Here is a 22,352-nt window from a genome sequence, read left to right on the forward strand (position 1 = left end):
AAAATATGTTATCCCATTTTTGTTCCTGGGTTATACATATAATTTACTAATTGGCTCAATCATAAAAACATGGAAAATATCTATTAAACTGCAAAAACTTTGTTATCACGGGACATCCCACAGCACATTTTTCTATTGTTTGTCAATGAATATCTCACAGAGTCTCCACCAATTGAACAGTTTGTGGCAGCCAGAAAAAACAAAGTTTCTGGAGGAGAACCATGACTTTCAAAGTAAGGACTGCACAATTAAACAGGAAATAACACTTTCAAACCAGGAACAGAAAACTTTTCAAATTTTTTACATGGTGTAATTGTCTGATCCAGAATATTTCTTGTTTTTTTTCCTTCTTAACTCAGTGGCAGCCTTTTAGTTTCTATAATAGCAATCCTCATAAGGCTTCAGATACTTAAATAAGAGTTGCAGTGGCAAATTGGGTTAAACCCTTGTGCCGGCTGAACTGCTGACCTGAAGGTTTGTGGTTTGAATCTGCAAGATAGGGTGAGCTCCTGTCTGTCAGCTCTAGCTTGCAGGGACATGAGAGAAGCCTCCCAGCAGGATGATAACATATCCTAGAATCTCCTGGGCAACGTCTCTGTAGACGGCCAATTCTTGCAGTATGTTCTCAAATCACTTCTGACACAATTTTTTTTAAAAAAATACTTAAATTATTTGTAGGTGTTTTCTCTAAGAAGTAATTATTTTTTGTAGCAGAAACATCCATCGTTGCCTCCAAAAGTGCCAGAACAAAACAACGCACCAAATCCAACAACTACTTACTCTGTCATAGCAAAGAAGGGTGGAAAAATTGGGCGTTTTCTGCTGGTGCACCAATTCCACAAAGCGGGCACAATAAACAGCATCGATGGCAGAAAAAATACACCGAGGAAATATACACAACTGCAGAAATTTGGTTATGGTCTCGTTTTTTGTAGACTCTAATAAATTTAAAACAAAAGAAAACAAGGAAAGATAAAACACTGTCTGAAACCAGATGCAAGTTTTTCAATCAATACCCTTCCCTATTGTAATGAAAGATAAGAACATTTTTCCTATGAGAGAAAAAAATTGCAGCTGTGGAAATAACTTCCACAGCTAAATGGAAGTAATTCACAGGTAACATTTTAGAAAGAACGTTGAAAGAGAGAAGACAAAGTGAGGCAAAGTTTCACTGAAGCACCAAGCAGCAGGGAAGAACTCCGCTGAACTTACTTGCAAGAAGCCAATTATCCTTTTCCAGTTTTAGCCTTTGCAGCACCCTTTGCACATGCTCTGACTGCTTCTTTTCTTCTTCAAGAAGTTTATCCTGAAGCGCCGTACAACGTTCTTTCTCCTTCTTCTTTTTATTCGGAGGCTACAATAAGAAATGTGTTTAGATTTTACATTGAGTATAGAAACCTACAGAGGAGAGATGAGGAACTATGCCAGCCCTGGGAATTTAATAGTAATGGCAAATGGGCATCATCATCATCATCATCATCATCATCATCATCATCATGATGTTGGGGTTATTTTTATTCAAATACTGCCCATTAATCCTCTTCTAAAAATAAACAATAACACCGATTTAAACTACCTTATTTTAAGTTCTATATCAAACTGTAACAATATCTTCCTCAGGAAGATACTGTTCTCAATGGACTACTGTGATGTGTTTTTATGTGATGTATTTTTTATTTTTCTGATGACTGTAATTACCCGGGCTTGGCCCCATGTAAGCCGCCCTGAGTCCCTTCGGGGAGATGGAGGCGGTGTTATTATTATTATTATTATTATTATTATTATTATTATTGACACAACGACATAGTATGACACAGCAATTATTATTATTATTATTGACACAACGACATAGTATGACACAGCAAACAAGATAGATATGCTGGATTTCATGATTGTTGTTATTTTTCTGTTGTTGATCTGTTGTTGTTATTATTACTGAGCCTGGTGAGATTTTAACAAACTTTGAACAACAGAGATTTTACCACACGGCAGCACTGGTAGTATCCCAGGATTTTCTTACTCTTAAGGATGTCTTAACACCCTGGAATTTGAAATACTTTTTCATCTTTCTCTTCAGCTCAATAAGGGGAAAAACCCCTCTGGGCTCATAATAGCCTATGTGATGTGAAAATTAGTCACGAATGAATACCTTTTCACAGTTTGATTCAGAAGTATGTTTGGAAAGCTACCTGGCAGAGGCAGCACGGTGTCATGGTTAAAGCGCTGAACTAAGACAAGACCATGATCTAAATTCCTTATAGGAATTTATGCAAACCTCATAGATATCCATGGGGTTGGACCTTGCGCAAGTCGCACATTCTCAGCCTTGGAAGAAGCCGATAACAAACCCCTTCTGAATCAATCTTGCCAACAAAACCTTATAATAGAGTCACCAGAAATCACAAATCCATATATTAGAAGCTGCAAGGTTTTTCAATGCTAATCAAGGTGATCAATTGTAACATTCACACTTGCCTCAAGCAGACAAGAGTTCTTTCTCTCACCTTGGATTATATATATAAACCTTCATTGCCTATTTTCCAATATACCTCACAACCTCTGAGGATGCCTGCCATAGATGTGGGCAAAACGCTAGGCAATAATGCTTCTGGAACATGGCCATATAAGCATGGAAAACTCACAGCAACCCATCATTATTTTGTCCTACTCAGGTGACTGTTTTTGCTTTATAAAGCAAACAAGCCAATGAAAAGAGAGTAAGTAAATATTGAAAACTCATGACATTTATTCGAAGAGTGAGACATACCATTTCCTGATTGTCGTCAATCGCTTTCATCTGGACTCTGAGTTTGTTGACTTCCCGTTCGTAGCTAGTGTGCGGCACGGCCAGATCATACATGGTGAGCGACCAGAAAGTCGCATAGAACTGTGGGCTGATGTCGTCCCAGACCTTTGGGAGGTGCAAGGAGATCACGGCATCGTGGACCGGAGCCATCACAAGCTCACAAGACGTAATATACTTGTGAACCTTTTGCTGCTGCTTGTTCCCCTTCTCGGCTTTTTTCAGTTCATCGTATTTTGACTGATGAAAAAAGAACACACGGAGTCATGTTATTATCCATTTCTCACACTAAAGAGCACATCTCTGTTCAATCTAATATGATGTATGGCCAAGTGAAAGAACATTGAACCACACTACATTAGAAACAAGCAGCTAGTATCTCAGCAAAGGATCTAGAGAGAAACAGATTTGATGTCCATAAAAACTGTCTGTACCGTATGTCTAGAATGCAATTCTACTCACTGAAATATGGTGCGCATACATGGGCCTTGAGAGGAAAAATGCAGCGTCGTGAGGCGTGTGGAACTCATTGCAGAGAACGTCAATAGAAGGCACTCGCTTAATATAATCCTCTGTGCTTAAATTGGAGGCTAAAAACCCACCGAACTGGACCAACGTGTCATGGCACTGAATCAAAAAATAAAATCACATTAGGAAGGGGAGAGGAGGCTTTACAGGCACAAGGGAATCAGTTTGACTTCATTTTAAAAAATACCATTTCAAATATATGCATATTATTATTAAAAATTAGGAAAAGGGATGACAGATCAATTACATTCATAACAGTCAAAATGACGGTGTTCTCTTCAGTGTGAAATTAATATTGACCTTTATGACAGCTTCAGAAATTACATTGTAACTACTATATGTATGGGCAACTTAGCAGGCTGTTGTCCCAACATTTGGAAGACAAGTATGTACATCCAAAATGAGACTGATGAAGTTGCACAAATTAGTAGAAATGAATCTTCAGGTGTAACAAACCACAATTTTATCCCCTGAATGTTTAGTTATTATTATTGTCCTGGTTTTAATTCTGTTGATGTGCTTTATTGTTTTATGTAGTTATAATGTTTTTAATTTTGTTCTGTGTTTTAACTTGTGTTGTTGGGCTTGGTCCCCATGTGTGCCGCTCATGTATTGTTGTTGTTGTTATTATTAACATTGAGGCTGGCTGGCCATCTGTCAGGGTGCTTTGATTATCTTTTGGTGCACAAAAGCAGAAGGGGGTTGGACTAGATGGCCCAAGGGGCCTCTTCCAACCCTCTTTATTATTATTATTATTATTATTATTATTATTATTATTATTATTATTATTATTATATGGGAGGGATAGACAATGTGGCTTTTTGGATATTGTTGTATGGCAGCCACCATTTTATCTCCTATTTTGTTAGATAGTACAGATGGGAATCTTATAAGACAATAACATTCGGAGGGTGAAAAATTCCTGACACTGGATATATGACAAGGGATTTTCATGTCTAATAATGGTAAAAGGCAGGCTGTTGTCTTGCAAATGGAAGAAAAAGCCAAACATGACACAATCAGCTAAGTTGAGTGGATTTCATAAATAGAGATACTGTATACAAATTCTGTGTATTGCTTTTTAAGATTTCCCATACACTGCAAAAAAGTTTTAGAGCAGAGATATTTGGGCCTTGACTTCCAGAAGCCCCTACTGACAGCTTGTCCAATGGCCAGGAATTCTGCGAGCGGAAGTCCAAAACACTTGGAGGGCCACAGGTTAGACACCACTGTTTGGTTCATAAAAAAATGTTAACCACGTCCTTTCTACGTGCCTGATCATAGAGCTTCCCCACCAGCTTCAAATGCTTCTCCCCTCCTTCTTGAAAGATGACTCCGTTTCGCTGCTGAGCCATGAGCAGACACAGCGGGAGGGCGAGATCGTGGTCCAAAAGGGCGTCTTTCAGCCTCTGGGAAGATTTCTTAGTGTTCCTGATCTGGCCAAAATATCCACCCTGGCAAAAAGAAAATAAGGGCAGCAGCTAAAACAAAAACCACGTCTGCAATTACAAGAACAAACTTCCAAGGAGATTCCAGCTTCCTTTCTCCTTATTTACCTAGCAGGCTTGGAAGTAAAACATTATTTTTGTGATTTTTTTAACACTGCTCTTTTATGGTCTGTAAGCCTTCCATGTCAACTGGGTATATGCACACAACAATATAGACTTTTAATTTTTTTATTTCAACAACTATTAATATTACCAGCATTTCACAGTTCACATACGAGTAGCTCTGCTGTTTAAAAACACACACCATGGGATCCCATCTATTTTCCTTTTCCATTCAGCAGCAAACATACCTCTGCTTTGAGTTGCTCTCCGCCAGTCATGGCTTCCAGCTGCTCCATTGTCATCTCTTCCGTGATTTCTATCCCAGCCATTTTCTGTACCACTTCTTTCAAAATAAGCAGGTCAAAACTACGGAGGGAAAGATTGACCCCAAAATTTATACAAACTGAATCATGTACATTGTAGAGAGTAATTTACAATGTATCATTCCTGCATTTTGTTGAAGGAGAGTAAAATTGTTCGGTTTATATCTATGAAGCATATAAAGCTGTTATGTAATACAGATTATTAGTATTATAATAACTCTTTACAGCACATCTTTTTGAAAGTACTGGAGTTGAAGGAACCAGAAAAGACATGGATAAAAACACTTAACAATAAAACTAAACTAAACAATGTAGAGAATAAAAAGCAATGTAAAACATATATAAAGGCAAGGAATAAACAGTATCGTATACCATTAAAAGCCCTCAAAAAGCTTCAAAAGGCTGTTGAAATAACAATTTTTTAAAAAAAAAACGGTATCACTTGCCAATGGAAAAGCATATAGAAATCATCTAATGCTCAAATCACTACATCATGCTGTCTGGTGCAATTATCTAGCCATATACATTCTAACACATTCTTAATCCTGACATATTTAAGAGCTATTGGGTATGGCAGATTATGCACCCCATGATTATTATGGTATTTAAAGCACCTCAGCACAAAACCGGCATCATTTGTAAATAAAAAGGTAACGTGTTATCTACTTGCCTTTTACCAGCCTTTAGTTGGTTTGCCACATACTGAAGCAGACCAGCCAGTTCAATAGGATATTTGCGAAAAACAGCACCGCAAAAACTAGCTAAACCTAAAGTGAACAGGGGAAAAGACACAGTTCATAATACCAGTGTTTCACTCGAGCATTTTAAAACAAACATTTCATTGGTCGTTAGGTATTATTTATAGAATTTATTTTATAAACTTCTCATTCAAATTGTTTTCTCGGATTTCTATCCATTTATTCCTTTATGGCCTTTTCTCAGAATGGGACTCAAGTCATCTTACAAAAGAGAAAACAAATTCTCCTTTGTTTTATTTATTTATTTATGTCATTTCTATCCCGCCTATCTCACCCAAGGGAACTCAAGGCGGCTTAAAGATCTGGCAAGATTCAATGCCAATAAAATAACAATACAGTAGAGTAAAAACATCAAGCAATAAAAACAATTAGGCATTAAAACACATGAAATAATATACAAAACTTAAGACATATAAAGTGCATAAATCCGTTCGTCTAAAAACCTTGCACATAATAATTACATGCTACCAGGAAAATATTATGTTGTTGTGTTTGTTGATTATGTTTATTTATATCCCGCTTTTTCACTCCACAAGGAGACTCAAAGTGGCTAAGGTCGGGTCCGTATGTTCTAACTGAAACATAACTTAAAATTCTTAACTGGTCCTATATACATTTGTACATACATATATACATGCATATGTAAATATTTATAGTCAATACTAACTTTGAAGCCAACTGGATATCGTAGTGTCATCATGTTTCATCCTCTCTTTCTCTGGATTAGCCAATGCTTCAATTATGCAATCTTTTCTGAAGTTAAGTAAGATTTCCTTCACACAATGGTCATTTTATACTTCTGCTTGACAAATATAACAGTATTTTCCATGTATTTCATAATAACAAGTTCTTTGTTAAAGTGTGCCAGAGTAAAAAAACTAAAAACGGTTTGAACCGTTTACTTATCAATACTGGGTGGTGAAAATGTCTATAAGATCAACTTGATTGCAGCACAACATAGATATCACAAATCCTAAATAGGGAAACTCTGGCAAATGAAGGATGAATCAAGTAAGTATACAACTAAACAAAAACCAAAGCCGGTGAAAGGATACAAGCCAAGACATCATAGTTCAGCGAAGTGAGGTATTTCAATGAATCCACAACTGGAGTTATTAAATTATCGTACTTCTGTATCTGAGACAAAATCTGAAAAGATCAAATGAAAAGGCGGTTTTCCAATTGTGTCACTTTGTCAAAAGTTCTTGCATTCTTCTGTAGTTTATATCATTTTAAAATAAGGAATAAGACCACATCTAAAGAGGAAACTGCATTGTATTCGTGAGAAACTGGTTTTCAAATGTCAGTATCACATGGTAAAAACATGCTGGGCACTCAACAAGACATTTTAAAACACGTAGCTTATTTTTTTGAACACAATAACACCTTTGTAATTACTGCAACATCGGTACTTATCTTGCCACGTACATAGTCAAATAAAATGGTTGGGTTGCTGTGGCTCAGTTTCCCAATTTGTCTCCCAGAAGGCTTCACATTTTCCTTGGTTAAACGCCTGGAAGAGAACATCATACATCAGTGATTCTTTTCTGCATCTTTATATCCATCTTACTCACAGCTTTAGAATATATTTTTTCTCTACATGGGAGTGCAAAACCGACCCTCCCTATATCCTGCACAAAAATTCATACAACGTAGAATATTTCAGTCATTATTTGTTAGCCACTTTGGAATGGAACAGGACCATTTAAAAATAAATCCTTTTAACAGCAGATGAATTTGAGAACATTTTGCAAGATAGCTGCTTAAATATAAAATATTACATTTTTAAAAGATTATTGAAGACACAACTTTTCTGTCAAATGTTTAAGCTACAACAGTATAAAAAATGCTTCTGAAAATAAACCTCACTGAGTACAGAAAAACTAATGTTCATGGAAGTGCCCAACTAATATGAATATTTCCTATTGCTCTGGCTACATTTCCAAAACAATAAAACTGAACTTACTTCATGATATATTTGGCTCTATCAATTGTCTGAGCCTTAACTTTCACGAGCAGCGGGTGGCTATTGTAAGTGTCATTCTTCCACTGGCCATACAAGCGGTACCTGTTGGAAGAAGGACAAAAAAGTTTGAAATTATTTTATCAACACCTATGAATTTTCTGCATAAAGTTTTTCCAGATTATTACTCACCTGTACTGGTATGGAAATGTTTTAAACATTCCCCAGAGTTCTTCGGACATGCACGCATTGCAGTCCATCAGAGAAAGAGAAGGAAGCAAAACCTGGTCGGTGATACTCAGCAAACAACTGAATAATAGCTCCTGATGGAGGAAAAAGAAGAGAATGCTGAAAAGAATCCATGGCTGGGTACATTGATTAACTATACAATTTTATAGTAGAATGCCAGTTATACAATAACTCTACAAGCTGTCCCTAAGTTACAATTATACTTACAAACGACTCCTAGATAAGAATGGGGGTGAGACAAGAGGAAATGAGAGGAATAAATAAAAAATAAATAAAATCTATCCCTCGGAAGGAATAACTCCTGGAAGAGTTATTGTCATGGGGGAAAAAAGGATCTCCATTGAAGCTTTATCTCACAGGGACAGAAAGTGAAATCTTCTGAAAAGAGGCACAGACAATAAAGGAAACTCCACAGGGGGTTCCTTCCCTATACTATCCAAAGATATAGATACCGTACATACTCGAATATAAGTTGAGTTTTTCAGCCCTTTTATGAGCCGAAAAAGCTTCCCCCGGCTTATAATCGGGTCAAGGTCAAGCCAGCCGTTGCTTTTAATATATGATACATTTCTCTCTCCTCTTACCCTCCCTTATCAGTGTTTACTTTTCCAAAGCCTCCCTCGCTCTTAACCAAGGGAATGTTTTAAAAAGGGAAAGAAGCCCTTGCAAGTCAGGAAGAAGAATATATATACACCCATTAATCTTACAAAAGTATTTTCCCCTGAAATATCTGTTAATCTCTGCTACAGATATATAGGCATTAACCCCCTGCATGCATTTGCAGTCCCTATGTACTTATATATCTGTATCTATCTATCTATATACATTAATATATATAGAAGAGTGATGGCATCAGGGCAGCGGACAAAACAACAAAACTACAGGCCCCCCAACCTCGACATTTGACAATACAACCCATCATCCATGGCTCTAGGTTGATATAACAAAAAGAAAAGAAAAATAAAGTCCTAATTAGAGGGAGAGGAATAATTGTTTTTATCCAATTGCTGCCAGTTAGACGGCTAAGTTCCGCCCACTTGGTCTCCTAGCAACCTACTCAGCCCAGGGGACAGGCACAAGAGTTTGGAGAGACCCCTAAGGGCCATCCAGCCCAACCCTTTCTACTATGCAGCAGGACACAATCCAAGCATTCACAACACATGGACAACGTATAAATACTATACAATACTACACAGGGACATAGACCCCCTCTACCCTCACCATGTTCACAGTACACAAACAACCAAATGCATACTAAACATAAAGACAACCATACAACAGACATTCAATACCACCACTACCTCAACCATTTCTCACCAACACCACCAGACAACGCCACAGCAACACGTGGCCGGGCATAGCTAGTTAATTTTATATATGAATTTTCTCCTCATATGTTTGCAAGTCTTTGCAAATCCTATATACATATAGATCCATGTACCTGTAAATCTATATATACATTATTTAACCTATTGATACCTCGATTAATGTAATTTTATTGGTATCTATTTTATTTTGAAATTGACCAGTAGCTGCTTCACTTCCCACCCTCAGCTTATACTCGGGTCAATAAGTTATCCCAGTTTTTTGTGGTAAAATTAGGTGCCTCAGCTTATAATCGGCTTGGCTTATGCTCGAGTATATACAGTAGATAGATAGATAGATGTCTGGGGTTACACTTAAACATTTATCTCACAATGACAGAAAGTGAAGTGAAATCTTCTGAACAGGAGCAGACAATAAAGGAAACTCCCTATACTAGCCAAAAAGATAGATAGATGGCTGGAGTTACACTTAAACATTTACCTGTTCCAATTAACATACACATTAATAATAATAACAACAACAACAACAACTTTATTTTTGTATCCCGCCCCATCTCCCCGAGGTGACTCGGGGCGGCTCACATGGGGACCAAGCCCAACAACATACAATAAAATACAGTGATATAAAATACAACAATATAAAATACATAACAATAGCAACAAATTAATATATCAGCTCTACAACACAGCTTCACAGAGCCATTGAACAAAGGCGATATCATGGCACTTCAGACCTCGATCTTGGAGAGGAATAAAATTATAATTGTGCAATGTATTAAGAGAACTAATCGCAAACGTCCATGATAAGGTGCAGAAGACTAGGATGTAGGGACAGGTTCATCTCAAATTCAACTTAAGAAGAAACCTACAGAACCTCTCTTATTCATAACTTGGAGACTGCCTGTATTCCTGTGTTATTCCACCACCATAAACAATTTAAAGAATAAGTTTTAAGACAACTCACCATTTTTTCTTTATCGTCCTGTTTGTTCCCATCAGATTGGTACTGGGGAAAAAGGATAGTAAAAAATGAATTATTTCCCACCAAGAATATGAACATTTGTTATATCTATTACACTATGTAACATGATTTTTGTTCCTGGGTTATAAATGTCCTTTCCTAATTGGGTCTATCATAAAAACATGGAAAAGGTGTATTAAACTGCAAAGGCTTTGTTTGTGTGGGACATTCTCCTATAGCATATTTTGCATAGTTTTTCAATGACTATCTCATCCTAGAGTCTCAACCAATCAACACAGTTTTGTGGCAGTGACAAAAATGGAGTTTTTAGAATATAACTACTTTCAAAGTACCACACAATTAAACAGGAAATAACTTTCAAACCAGGAACATATTTTTTTTCCAAATTTTGTTACATAATGTAATTTAGAACAAGCTATTATGTCAGTCATTCACATCCCAATTTGAGACCTCAAAGTGGCTCATGATGTATCGGATAAATGGGTAAAATAACAAAAACTTTTACAAATCTTTGCTTTACACACCTCTTTCATGAAAGCTTTTCCAAGGCGCACCACTTTTGCAAATAATATGGGGTCATGGGAGAGATGTGGTCCAAGATAACAAAGCATATTGAACACTTCTTTTCTTAAATCTTCAAAGTTTTCCACTTGCTTGAGCGCTCTCTTATTCTGCAAAGCAGGGACCGGGGTCCCTTTGGCCCCTTTGGGGACTCCAACTCTGTCAAGGGAAAAAATAAAGTTTTACAGTTATCATCATCTATATATCCAAGGACCATGTTCCACAGGTGCAGTTCATATGCAAATTACCGTATATACTTGAGTATAAGCTGACCCAAATATAAGCTGAGGCACCTAATTTTACCACAAAAAACTGGGAAAACATTGACTCCAGTATAAGCCGAGATACCAATAAAATTACATTAATTGAGGCCTCAGTAGTTTAAATGTTTTTGTATCTTTACATCAAACTGTAATTTAAGATATGACTGTTCAACTCTGATTAAATCATCATTTTCATCTTCTTCAATGTAAATGCGCTTGTGTATAATAATAATAAATTATACATTTTATTAATTATTAATAATAATAACTGCAGTAAAATACTAAATGTTATAATAGAGTAAAATAATAATTGTATTAATAATAAAAAGAGTAAAATAAATGTAAAAGTAACAATAGAGTAAAATAATAAATGTAATAATAATTAATAGAGTAAAATAATAAATGTAATAATACCAATAATAGAGAAAAACAATAAATATACCATATATACTTGAGTATAAGCCGAGCTGAATATAAGCCCACCAGGACCCTCACCCGAGTATAAGCCGAGGAAGTTTTTTTTTCAGTCCTAAAAAAGGGCTGAAAATCTAGGCTTATACTTGAGTATATACAGTACACTTTTCAAAATACATTAGTTGGCTGTGCATTCCAAATATTCATAAATATAAAAGCTAAAGAGGTCTCAAGCAATTGGAAGCATACTGGCGTACAGCAAGTACATACAAACATATGTACACACGTAATGTATTATATTTCCGAAACACATGGGCGACATTTACCTGCGATAAAGTGGTTCAATCATCACATGAAGAAGCTGGCAAAGGGCAACAGCGATAGATTTGTGTGAAGTGGCATAAAACGGAGGCATTTGGTCCATGATGCTTTGTGCATGCTGCCAATCGCCAATTTTTAGCATCGCTTCTAATAAACCCAGCTTTTGGTTATCAGGTGGCTGCAAAGATAAACAAACAAGGAAGACAAAAAGTGTCAAACAGGCAATCCTGGTGTCCACTCAATCTATATATATAAAAGAGTGATGGCATCACGGCGACCAACAAAACAACAAAACTACAGACCCCCCAACCTCGAAATTTTACAACACAACCCATCATCCACGCCTCTAGGTTGATACAACAAAAAGAAAAGAAAAATAAAGTCCTAATTAGAAGAAGAGGAATAATTGTTTTTATCCAATTGCTGCCAGTTAGAAGGCTAAGCTCCTCCAACTTGGTCTCCTAGCAACCCAATAAAAAATAATAAAAACCACTAAAAATAATTAAAAACACTAAAAAATTAATACAATAAAATACAGAAAATAACTAAAAATAATACAAGAAAATAATAAAATATAATAAATAAAAAGATAACTTACAATAAAAATAATTTAAAAATACAAATAACGTCAAATAAAAGTTACACAATTTTTAACCAATACCACCACCACTTTGCCACAGCAACGCGTGGCCGGGCATTGCTAGTATTATATAAGATTAAGGTTTAAAACTGATGTGTTTTTGAAGGCTGGGTTGCTTTGAGTTTTTCAGGCTGTATGGCCATGTTCCAGAAGCATTCTCTCCTGATGTTTCGCCTCTATTTATGGCAGGCATGCTCAGAGGTTGTGCATAATTTTGTCTCTCTTGTTTCCAACTATATTTTAAAGCCTGGAATTGTCTAAATGAAGAAAAATAACCACTAATGCCACCTAGAGATCAAGGAATGAATGAGCAAGTGTGAAGTTGCTCCACTCTATAGAGAGGAACCGCAGTTGTATCATCATCACTTAATAAAAGTTATAAAGATACCTTTTCTGTTTTTTCTTCCTCCTTTTCCTTTTCCTTCTCTTTCTCTTCCGTCTTTTCAGAAGATAACACCACCATGGTGAGCTTCCTCACAATCTGTTTAGCTTCTCCAATTTCTCGCTTGTGGTCTTCCAGGATAGCATTATCTCCTGGAAGAAGCTACAGAGACAATTTGGATATTCACTAACATTCATATGCAAAGGATATTACAAAAAAGCTAGTGATAAAGATGTCAAGTTTTTATTTCTGGATGGAAAAAACTTGCTACATAAACAGAGAATCAATTAATATTACATTTTTCTGAACCACCACTGATTCACAGACAATATGAAAGCTTTGTTTGGACATATGAATCTCACTATGATCAGACAAGATTTTATCAGATAAAGTCTTTAGTAGCCCTTGAACTTATAAACAGTTTCAAAAAATATGTAGATATCAGTTGAAGTTCAGTTTCCTAAGTATGTCAGAGCACATATTTTGAGAATAAAGTACTGCTCCCAATAAGGAACCGAACCTGGAGATAGCCATTTTTAAAACAACCACATTTTTAGTTATTGACTTTTTAATGTTTTACATAATTATTAATTTAGTTTGTTTATAATAAAACTAATAATAAAACTTTATTTATATCTCGCCCTATCTCCCTGAGAGGGCGGATCATTGTTTCAATGGGTTTTGTTTACTTTCAGCCTTACATATCGGCTGACATAATATTAAACCATATAGGTGTAGCACCTTCTCTTAAAAAGGACCTACTAATGCTCCTTTTTGCAAGTAAGATATATAACTATCTCAAGAAGAAGAACATTAGTAAAAAAAAGTTTGAAAAATGTTCTGTTCCAGGTTTGACTGTATTATAATAAAATGAAAATAATAAATATTATTTCCTGTTTAATTGTGTGGTAATTACTTTGAAAGGAGCTGTTCTACTCCAGAAACTTAATTTTTGTGGCTGTCACAAACTAGGTTGTATTGGCTGAGACTCTATGATGAAAGCTTCATTGAAAAACCATAGCAAAAACATGCTGTAGGATGTCCCTCCAGCAAAAACAAAGTTTGGGCAGTTTAATAAACTTTCCCCATGTTTTTATGATAGAACCAATTAGAAAATGACATTTTCTAATTGGTTCTACCATACCCAGTAACAAAATTTGTGTCACACAGAGTAATTACCGCAAGAAGTGAAAGGCAATGTGATAACTTACATGTACATAGAGATCCTCCAAGTCTATGAGATTGTGTTGCAAAAGCACTGCTGCTACTCTGTATAAAGAAACAGGTGTCTCTCCATTTGGCTCCTGAAAAGGAAAGTATGCTTTTATAAAGGCCAATAAAAATATCATAGGGCATTCAATCATTTTTCAGAGAGAAATAATCTCAAGATAATAGTACTACAGTGAATTCAATATAATACTATTGCTGCTTGCAAATCTATCTCAGTAAGGGTATGCAAAGCTTTAGACCTCAATTTTGTAGTTCGGAGATTCATATGATAATACTACAAATGGAAGTATTACCTGATAGAATTTGAATTTGAATCCAAGGATATGACAAAGAGTTTGAGGTTCACACATATACATGTAGGATTCTATCAAAGGTACGAAGAATTCATCGTATTCTGGCCTGCATTCGTAGACTTCTAAGATAATATCGAGCACTCTGTTAGGATCCAGGTTAAAACATCCTATTTAAGAACAGAATAAAGTCAAAACCGGAGGCATGGTTTATAATTCAATCAGACACAAATATTCCAAAGCATGAAATGCTACTTTTTTCAACAGTTATTTCAAATTAAAGCTAACAGTTGACAGGAAATTTGTTAAACAACATCTGCCCCAGAAAACAAAGTCTTACCTATTAAAGATTTGATATTTTCTAGGATTAGTTCACTGGTGATACTTCCAGATAAATCTTGTCCCAGTTCAGCAATCAGCTTTGCATAACCTTCATTTTCTTCTCTTAATAAATTGAATTTCTGCTGCTTATAACTATGATCAGACAAAATATGAAAAAGGTCAGACACACATATTCTACAACTATTGACAGAAAAAAAAACTTCCTTTTTTGGCCAAATTACAAAGAGTGCATTTTTTTCTGCTGCTGTGCATTACATTTGGCAGCAAAAAAAGTTTTTTGATTTCATGGTTTTCAAAACTGAGTTGTGCATTAGATTCGATGGTGCATGAGACTCGGGTAAATATGCATATTTTAATCAAGTGTTTTAAATTGTTAATAATTTAACAATATGTTAATGTTACCTTTCATTAGTTTTTAATATATTGCAATACTTATGTTTTTATGCTGCCTTGAATCCCAGTTGTACGGGGAAATGGAGTAAAAATAAAGTATAAATTAACTGTAATAGATTTTGTACTTACAAAAGTTTTGTCTTGATTTTCACAGATTTTTGATTAAACTGCTGAGACTGCTTGATAAGCCCTAATGATTCCAATGTATCTGGGTCCAGGCGCTCCTTTAGTATAGTATCTGAAACCAAGTACTGGGAGGAAAAGAAGAGCAGAGAAATTATTTTTGTACCAACACACTGGAGACAAATTCTCGTTTTTAAAGATTCAGCTTAAATGTGTACAATAACAAATGTTACAATAATGTAACAGCAACAATGTTTGTCATCTGGCCTTTGAAAATAAAAAATAAATGTAAACGTAACTTACCAAACACGCTAACACCAGCTGCATGAACTGGTCCCTCTTACTTTTTTCTTCTAAACAACTAGTTTCAATATCTATCAAAAATCCAAGAAAACAAAACAGATGGTGTTATTTGTCACTGAAATATCTGCCAGATTTATCATTCTTCATCCTGTGAAGCAAGCGGTTCTCTCACTTCGGGAAATATATGACACATTACTGCCTGAGCCCAATATATGAAACTTTCTTCCCCCTGAAGGTGTTTCACACTTCAAAGAACCTTAGTATTCTTCTAATGCTCTCCTCTATTATCCAAATGGGCCCAGAAGCTGAATTCACTATAAAATAAAAAACCTAAAGACACAGACATGGTAGGAGTAGCATTATTAATTAAAGTAAATGGAGGTGGGACTTACCTAATATGCAAAATACATCAGCTAGGATGGAAGGCATGTCGTCTCGATATTCCTATTAAAATAAAGGAGAGAAATGCTCTTGTCAATGTATGATTCTTGTCAAGTGCATTTCAATTACAGTACAGTTAAGACAAACCAATACCAGTAGGTCATACTAGGCTTTCACATAAATAAGTCACACAAAGCTTCTATAGGATAATTTGCAGTTATCATCTATAGGAGTGGTTCTCAATCTGTGGGTCCCCAGATGTTTTGCCCTTCAACTTCCAGGAATCCTAACAGCTGGTAAACTGGCTGGGATTTTTGGGAATTGTAGGGCAAAACATCTGGGGACCCACAGGTTGAGAACCACTGATGTATACAAAAAAATTCTCCCACATCTTTTTACAAGCACAAAAGGAAATATCTTTTAAATTCAAAATCAACACTATCCTGCAAAGAACATCTTAGGATGCAACAGTGGTTAAATGTGGCACTATGAAGCTGCAATGACTTCAGGGGGAAAGCTGAAGCACAAACATCATAATAGCTCTATCCTCCTTGTGGAGAGAAAAAGCAAATATAACAAAACATAATAATAATAATAATAATAATCAAAGGCGTTTCAAGAAGTGCCAACCTTTGACTCAATTCTACTTTTATTACTTTTCATTCTAGACTAAGAGCTGTGGCCCCTCAAGGACCAGAGCGGTTTTTCTGGTCTTCTGTACTAAAAAGTTATAATTATATCAAAACCTACATGAATCAAACAGGTTCTGGTTTAACAAGCTAAAACTAATAGTCAATCTAGCTACATTCCGACTTAGAGAACATTGTCTCAAAGTGCACCAAGAGTAGAACTATGACAAAACCGTGTTCTCTTCATGCATTTAGTTTCACTGCTTAAATTAAAAGCAACTTGTGAGCATTTGAAAGGACATATATTTTGATAGCTTCTCCCACCTGGCTGAGCAGGAAAATAGTATGGTAAGTACTTACTAACAGAGACACTATTACGGTATATACTTACTATAACGTAATTGAGAACATTACATGCTTGATCATGCTTTAGGTTTCCCTTCACAACGTGATAGGCAAGCTCATACAAAGCCTGCTGGATACCTGCAGCGCAATGGGAAAAATGCATTGTAACTTTTAACTATGGTTAAAATAAACTTTATATACATTTCATGACAATGAGCAGATATTTTGCGATTATGTCTACATTACAGATGATCATTACTGAAAAATAAAGAGTTACCTTTCAAAACCTAAAGACTAAATGTTTACAAAAGATGAAAATCTTCAACTCAGAGGTGACACAGTACTGTGCTTTTGCAGAGCTCCTATTCAATTAGGTTTACATGAGTGAACTTCCTGAAGAACTATGCTCTTTTATAATAGCTCTGATCCAACAATTAAAATGACAATAATAATAATAATGCTTTATTTTTCTATCCCGCCACCATCTCCCTAAAGGAACTCGGGGCGGCTAACATGGGGCCAAGCCCAAAACAGAAGCGAAATATAACAAATTAAAACCAATATCTATAACTGAGAAGCAATGATACAATAATCAAATAAAAACACACAATACAGTAAAAACACACAATGACCATACAAAATGAGGTAATGATACAAGCATCAACCACTATGGATAAAAAGGGGTCAGGCATATAAAAAGTACACAATTTCAAGGCCATTTAATAAAGTGCATGGACAACACTGTGCACCAGGAGAGCAATTCTGCACATATGTACTCAGAATAAAATGCCACTGGGTTCACTCGTGCTTTCAATAGAAATTTTAGAGGACAGATAGCTTAACTAAACAGACAGTTAAATTTGTATTTAAGTCAGAACAAGTACATGTTTTTAAACTCTTGTAGCAAAATGTAAGCGATTAAAGAAAATCTTGAACTCAATGACATACCTCTAACAGCAGTATCTTCACAGAGATTACGACATAACTGCAAGCTGAATGAAGCAGAAAAGAGAATTTAGCATTTCAGAATGTATGTGACTTCAAATTCTAAAAATTCCATTGTAATTCAGTTGTCTTCAGAAAGAGCATACAGCTGAAATAATTTAATTCCACTGAAGTTAGGAAAATAGCACTAGGCCCACGTCCTATAACAAGATGACATCAAAGAACTGCTTATGATCCTGTGGTTGCATGAGTTGTGAAATGAATACATTTTGTAACTCATTACAAAACATTCTTCTTTAAGAATATCTTCACACATGTGGTATTGCTTTAAAGCGGTAATTAAGGGTTTTGATTGGAGCTGTGAAGGCTGGGGTAGGGGAGTGGGAAAATGTAGGATAAATGTGTATCCCTCTTTGAAATGAAAATAAAGCCGCTCTTGGTTATTTATTTTTTTCCCCTAAATTGAGTGAAATGCTTTCTATGATACAGTTTAATCATGCCATGAAATGCAGAGTCTGAAAATAATAGCTAAAACAACCTATAGCATTGGATAACAACTCCTGTGCTTATATTCAAATCCAAGAGGCACTTAATGGGATCTAACTTTTTTTATGAGAGAAGTACACATATTGAGCAATCTCTCCCACGTTAAGCTCAATTTTATGTCTGAATATACAGCCAGCCTTGTACTTAGGAGTGACTGTCTCTGTCCTAATAATATACTTTTGAGTATACAATGGAGAATGAATGCAGGTCGACAATACTTTAACTGTCCTGGGTCAATGCTATGGAATTATGGGAGCTGTAGTTTGCTGAGGCACCAGCACTCTTTGGAAGAAAAAGCTTAAGAGCATGTAAAACTACAACTCCCACAATTCCATATCATTGAGCCAGTGGTGTCAAACTGCTATTCGTTCTACAGTGTAGGGGCATCCTTTATTGTGGTTATTATAAATGCAATATTTAAAATCCCCAGTTTTTTTTAGCAGAGGATTAATTGTCGATGTGTGCCTTCAGGTCATTTCTGACTTCCAGTTCTGCAGAGGCAAACTTCTCATGCTTTGCTTGTATAGCTGTGATTTTGCTCAAGCTACATTATGCCCTGCAAACTGAGCAAAACATAAAACTAGCATCTGTTTGCACTCGTGTCAACAGCGATGACAAACATTACTGTTTAAGTCTACAGAGAAATACTAAAACTGATCGATGGTAATTCTGTGATAATAATTTCACATAACAATCATCCCGAATCACTACTTATACCACAATATGCAATTTCCATCTAACACAAACATAACATCTGTTATACTAATTCACATCCAATTTAGAAAACAGGCTGGGTCGAATAATTGTAGAATATGAATTCCAAATATGGATATAACTAATCTGTTCAAGGCTAAGACAAATGGAACTAGGGAATAGCTATATCTGTACTTGACTATATACAACAATAAGAAAAAGGAAAAAATATTGTCTCTAACATCTGTTTCTTTATGTTCTTCTGTGTAGGTTAATACCTTGCACTGTTCAGATAAACCCTTCACCTGTACAATATGTAGCCTAAGGCACATTAACAACACAAACATATCTAATGAGCATTGCATCTTGTACAAGCAGAAAAGGGTAAAGTCTGGAGGTTTTTCAGGTATTTAAGGTCAAATAGTGGATTGGTAGAGTAAAGGTGATGGAATACTTTGACCAGATTAAAATATTTCCATGACTCTATGCTCGAAACCTTATTTTCTCACAAATGCACAAGTCATAAGACTTATATTAAAACAAAGACAGCTTTTTGTAGTTGTAATTAAGGTTGAGGATTTCTTTATCAAATAAAACTTAATAAAATAGAGGAATGCAAAAAAGTAGTATTACAGAGGGAAGACTCAACAAGAGAAATTCATAAACCATCAAAGTACATTCAATCACATTTTATGTTCATTCATTTGATAACACTAAGTAAAAAAAATTGAAAAAAAAGTCCCTGGTTTGAAAGTGTTTTTTCCTATTTAATTGCGTGGTAATTACTTTGACAGTAGTTGTTCTACTGTAGAAACTTGGTTTTTGTGGCTGCCATAAACTACATTGAATTGGTTGAAACTCTGTGAAGTTTTTGCAGTTTAATAAACCTTTTCCATGTTTTTATGATAGAACCAATTAGGAAATGACATTTTTAACCCAGGAACAAAAATTGTGTTACAAAGTGTAATTTGTTTTATCTTGTTTATGGCTGAAAAACGTAACAGGCAACAAGGTACTTAGGTAGAGTCAAAACAGAAGGAGAAGACAATGAAATTCCCTTGTCAGATTCCAAATTAATTCCCTGGTTAGCTCTATTCAAGGATTCCAAAAACCACATGGAAATGATATGCTAAGAGGACCCATGCATGCCTGCATCCTTGTCGACTCCACTCCTGGCTTTAATATCAACTGTGCAAAGGTTAGGAATGCTGCAAGAAGGTCTGGTGAATGGCAGACAAAGGATAGGGTCCACATTTGATTTCTGCATAAATTGGAGTGCACATGTTGGGTAATGAGCCTGGTACTATTAAGGTTACAAATCCTATGATTTCCACCAAGCCCCTCCTATTCCCACAAAAAACTTCACTTATTCCACTCCCAGTCCCACCAAGAATGAAAGAAACAAAAACAGAAAAGAAATTGCCCAAGCAGTATTCAACTCAACTTTGCAACCAATTTATTAAGGGCACAGGAAGAAGATCATATCAAGGATCCATCTAATTCAATAGCCTCAGCCAGAGATCTCCTAGAGCCTGCAAGAAGGCACCAAGGATGGAAGGACAAGGACACTGGAGACCTAGGTTCAAACCCTTCTCAATCACAGAAATGTACTGGATAAGTCACACTCTCCCGTCTTTAGAAAGTCAAACTGCCTCTGAACAAATCTTGCCAAGAAAATCCTTAGGCTCACCTTTAGAAACAGTTTGAAGGCACAAACCACCAGCAACAACAAGGACAGAAAGGCAACCACTTCTCTAATCATTTGTTCCCCATTCCAATGATCTGGGAGTCCATTATACACACCTCCAAACATGGATGCTCCACTTAAAAGTTATGGGTAATAGCTTATTAGTCTTATGCTCTGTCAACATGCTCTTCAAACAGAAACTACAGAGTAAGTCACTGTGCGCTTCATGATCTCCTCTACTGATACATAATAATAATAATTTTATTTTTATATCCCGCTCCCATCTCCCCAGAGGGGACTCAGGGCGGCTCACATGGGGACAAGCCCAGTTTCAACATACAATAAAATACAGCATAATTAATACATGAAGTTAGGAACCTTTCACTTATATTTTCAATTAACATCAGCTTGCCATTTCTACTGGAGGCTAGAGGGTTGCGGATGATATGAGTCTAAACTGTCACTGAATCAAAGTTTCTGAATCCAGATTATCTGTTTTGAAACAAATGATATGAATCTAAACTGTCATAGAAGCCAGATAATCTGTTTTGAAGCGGACGATATGAGTCTAAACTGTCATAGAAGCCAGATAAATCTGGATTCTATGACAGTTTAGACTCATATCATCCACTTCAAAGCAGATAATCTGGATTCAGAAACCTGGATTCTATGGCAGTTTACACTCATATTGTCTGCTTCAAAACAGATTCTAAACTGTCATAGAATCCAGATAATCTGTTTTGAAGTGGACAATATGAGTCTAAACTGTCGCGGAATCCAGGTTTCTAAACTGCCATAGAATCCAGATTATCTGTTTTGAAGCTGACGATATGAGTCTAAACTGCCATAGGTTTCTGAATTCAGATTATCTGTTTTGAAGCGGATATGAGTGTAAACTGCCACAGAATCCAGGTTTCTGAATCCAGATTATCTGTTTTGAAGCGGATGATATGAGTCTAAGCTGTCATAGAATCTAGATAAACCTGGATTCTATGACAGTTTAGACTCATATCATCCACTTCAAAACAGATAATCTGGATTCAGAAACCTGGATTCTGTGGCAGTTTATACTCATATTGTCCACTTCAATGCAGATTCTAAACTGTCACAAAATCCAGATAATTGTTTTGAAGCAGGCGATATGAGTCTAAACTCATATCCAGGTTTCTGAATCCAGATTATCTGTTTTGAAGCAGATGATATGATATCTGCTTTGAAGTGGATATGAGTCTCAACTGTCATAGAATCCAGATTTTTGGATCTAGATTTCAGCTTTGTGGATAATGTGAGTCTAAACCAGGCCTGGCGGTTGTTAGGAATTGTGGGAGTTGGAGTCCAAAACACCTGGAGGGCCGAAGTTGGCCCAGGCCTGGCCTAAAATGT

At 35.9% G+C, this 22,352-nt stretch overlaps 1 protein-coding gene across 4 annotated transcripts in view; it reads right to left on the reverse strand.

Annotated features, from left to right (window-relative positions):
- Positions 1-22,352, reverse strand: part of thoc2 (THO complex subunit 2) — a 39,617-nt gene that overhangs the window by 16,857 nt on the left and 408 nt on the right. For all 4 annotated transcript variants that reach the window (XM_008119687.3, XM_008119686.3, XM_003226756.4 and 1 more), the window contains exons 2-25: positions 18,047-18,090; positions 17,145-17,236; positions 16,136-16,187; positions 15,744-15,814; positions 15,447-15,568; positions 14,923-15,056; positions 14,586-14,752; positions 14,274-14,366; positions 13,069-13,224; positions 12,046-12,218; positions 11,006-11,201; positions 10,464-10,505; positions 8,118-8,248; positions 7,929-8,030; positions 7,391-7,475; positions 7,018-7,111; positions 6,630-6,710; positions 5,875-5,971; positions 5,130-5,247; positions 4,606-4,785; positions 3,266-3,430; positions 2,768-3,043; positions 1,213-1,354; positions 781-938 (exon numbers count right to left, since the gene is read on the reverse strand). In XM_008119687.3, coding sequence (XP_008117894.2) covers positions 781-938; positions 1,213-1,354; positions 2,768-3,043; positions 3,266-3,430; positions 4,606-4,785; positions 5,130-5,247; positions 5,875-5,971; positions 6,630-6,710; positions 7,018-7,111; positions 7,391-7,475; positions 7,929-8,030; positions 8,118-8,248; positions 10,464-10,505; positions 11,006-11,201; positions 12,046-12,218; positions 13,069-13,224; positions 14,274-14,366; positions 14,586-14,752; positions 14,923-15,056; positions 15,447-15,568; positions 15,744-15,814; positions 16,136-16,187; positions 17,145-17,236; positions 18,047-18,090 — 2,971 coding nt within the window. The remainder of the gene's footprint in view (positions 1-780; positions 939-1,212; positions 1,355-2,767; positions 3,044-3,265; positions 3,431-4,605; positions 4,786-5,129; positions 5,248-5,874; positions 5,972-6,629; positions 6,711-7,017; positions 7,112-7,390; positions 7,476-7,928; positions 8,031-8,117; positions 8,249-10,463; positions 10,506-11,005; positions 11,202-12,045; positions 12,219-13,068; positions 13,225-14,273; positions 14,367-14,585; positions 14,753-14,922; positions 15,057-15,446; positions 15,569-15,743; positions 15,815-16,135; positions 16,188-17,144; positions 17,237-18,046; positions 18,091-22,352) is intronic.

The sequence above is a fragment of the Anolis carolinensis genome, unplaced genomic scaffold, assembly GCF_035594765.1.
Source record: "Anolis carolinensis isolate JA03-04 unplaced genomic scaffold, rAnoCar3.1.pri scaffold_12, whole genome shotgun sequence".
Lineage (NCBI taxonomy): Eukaryota > Metazoa > Chordata > Lepidosauria > Squamata > Dactyloidae > Anolis > Anolis carolinensis.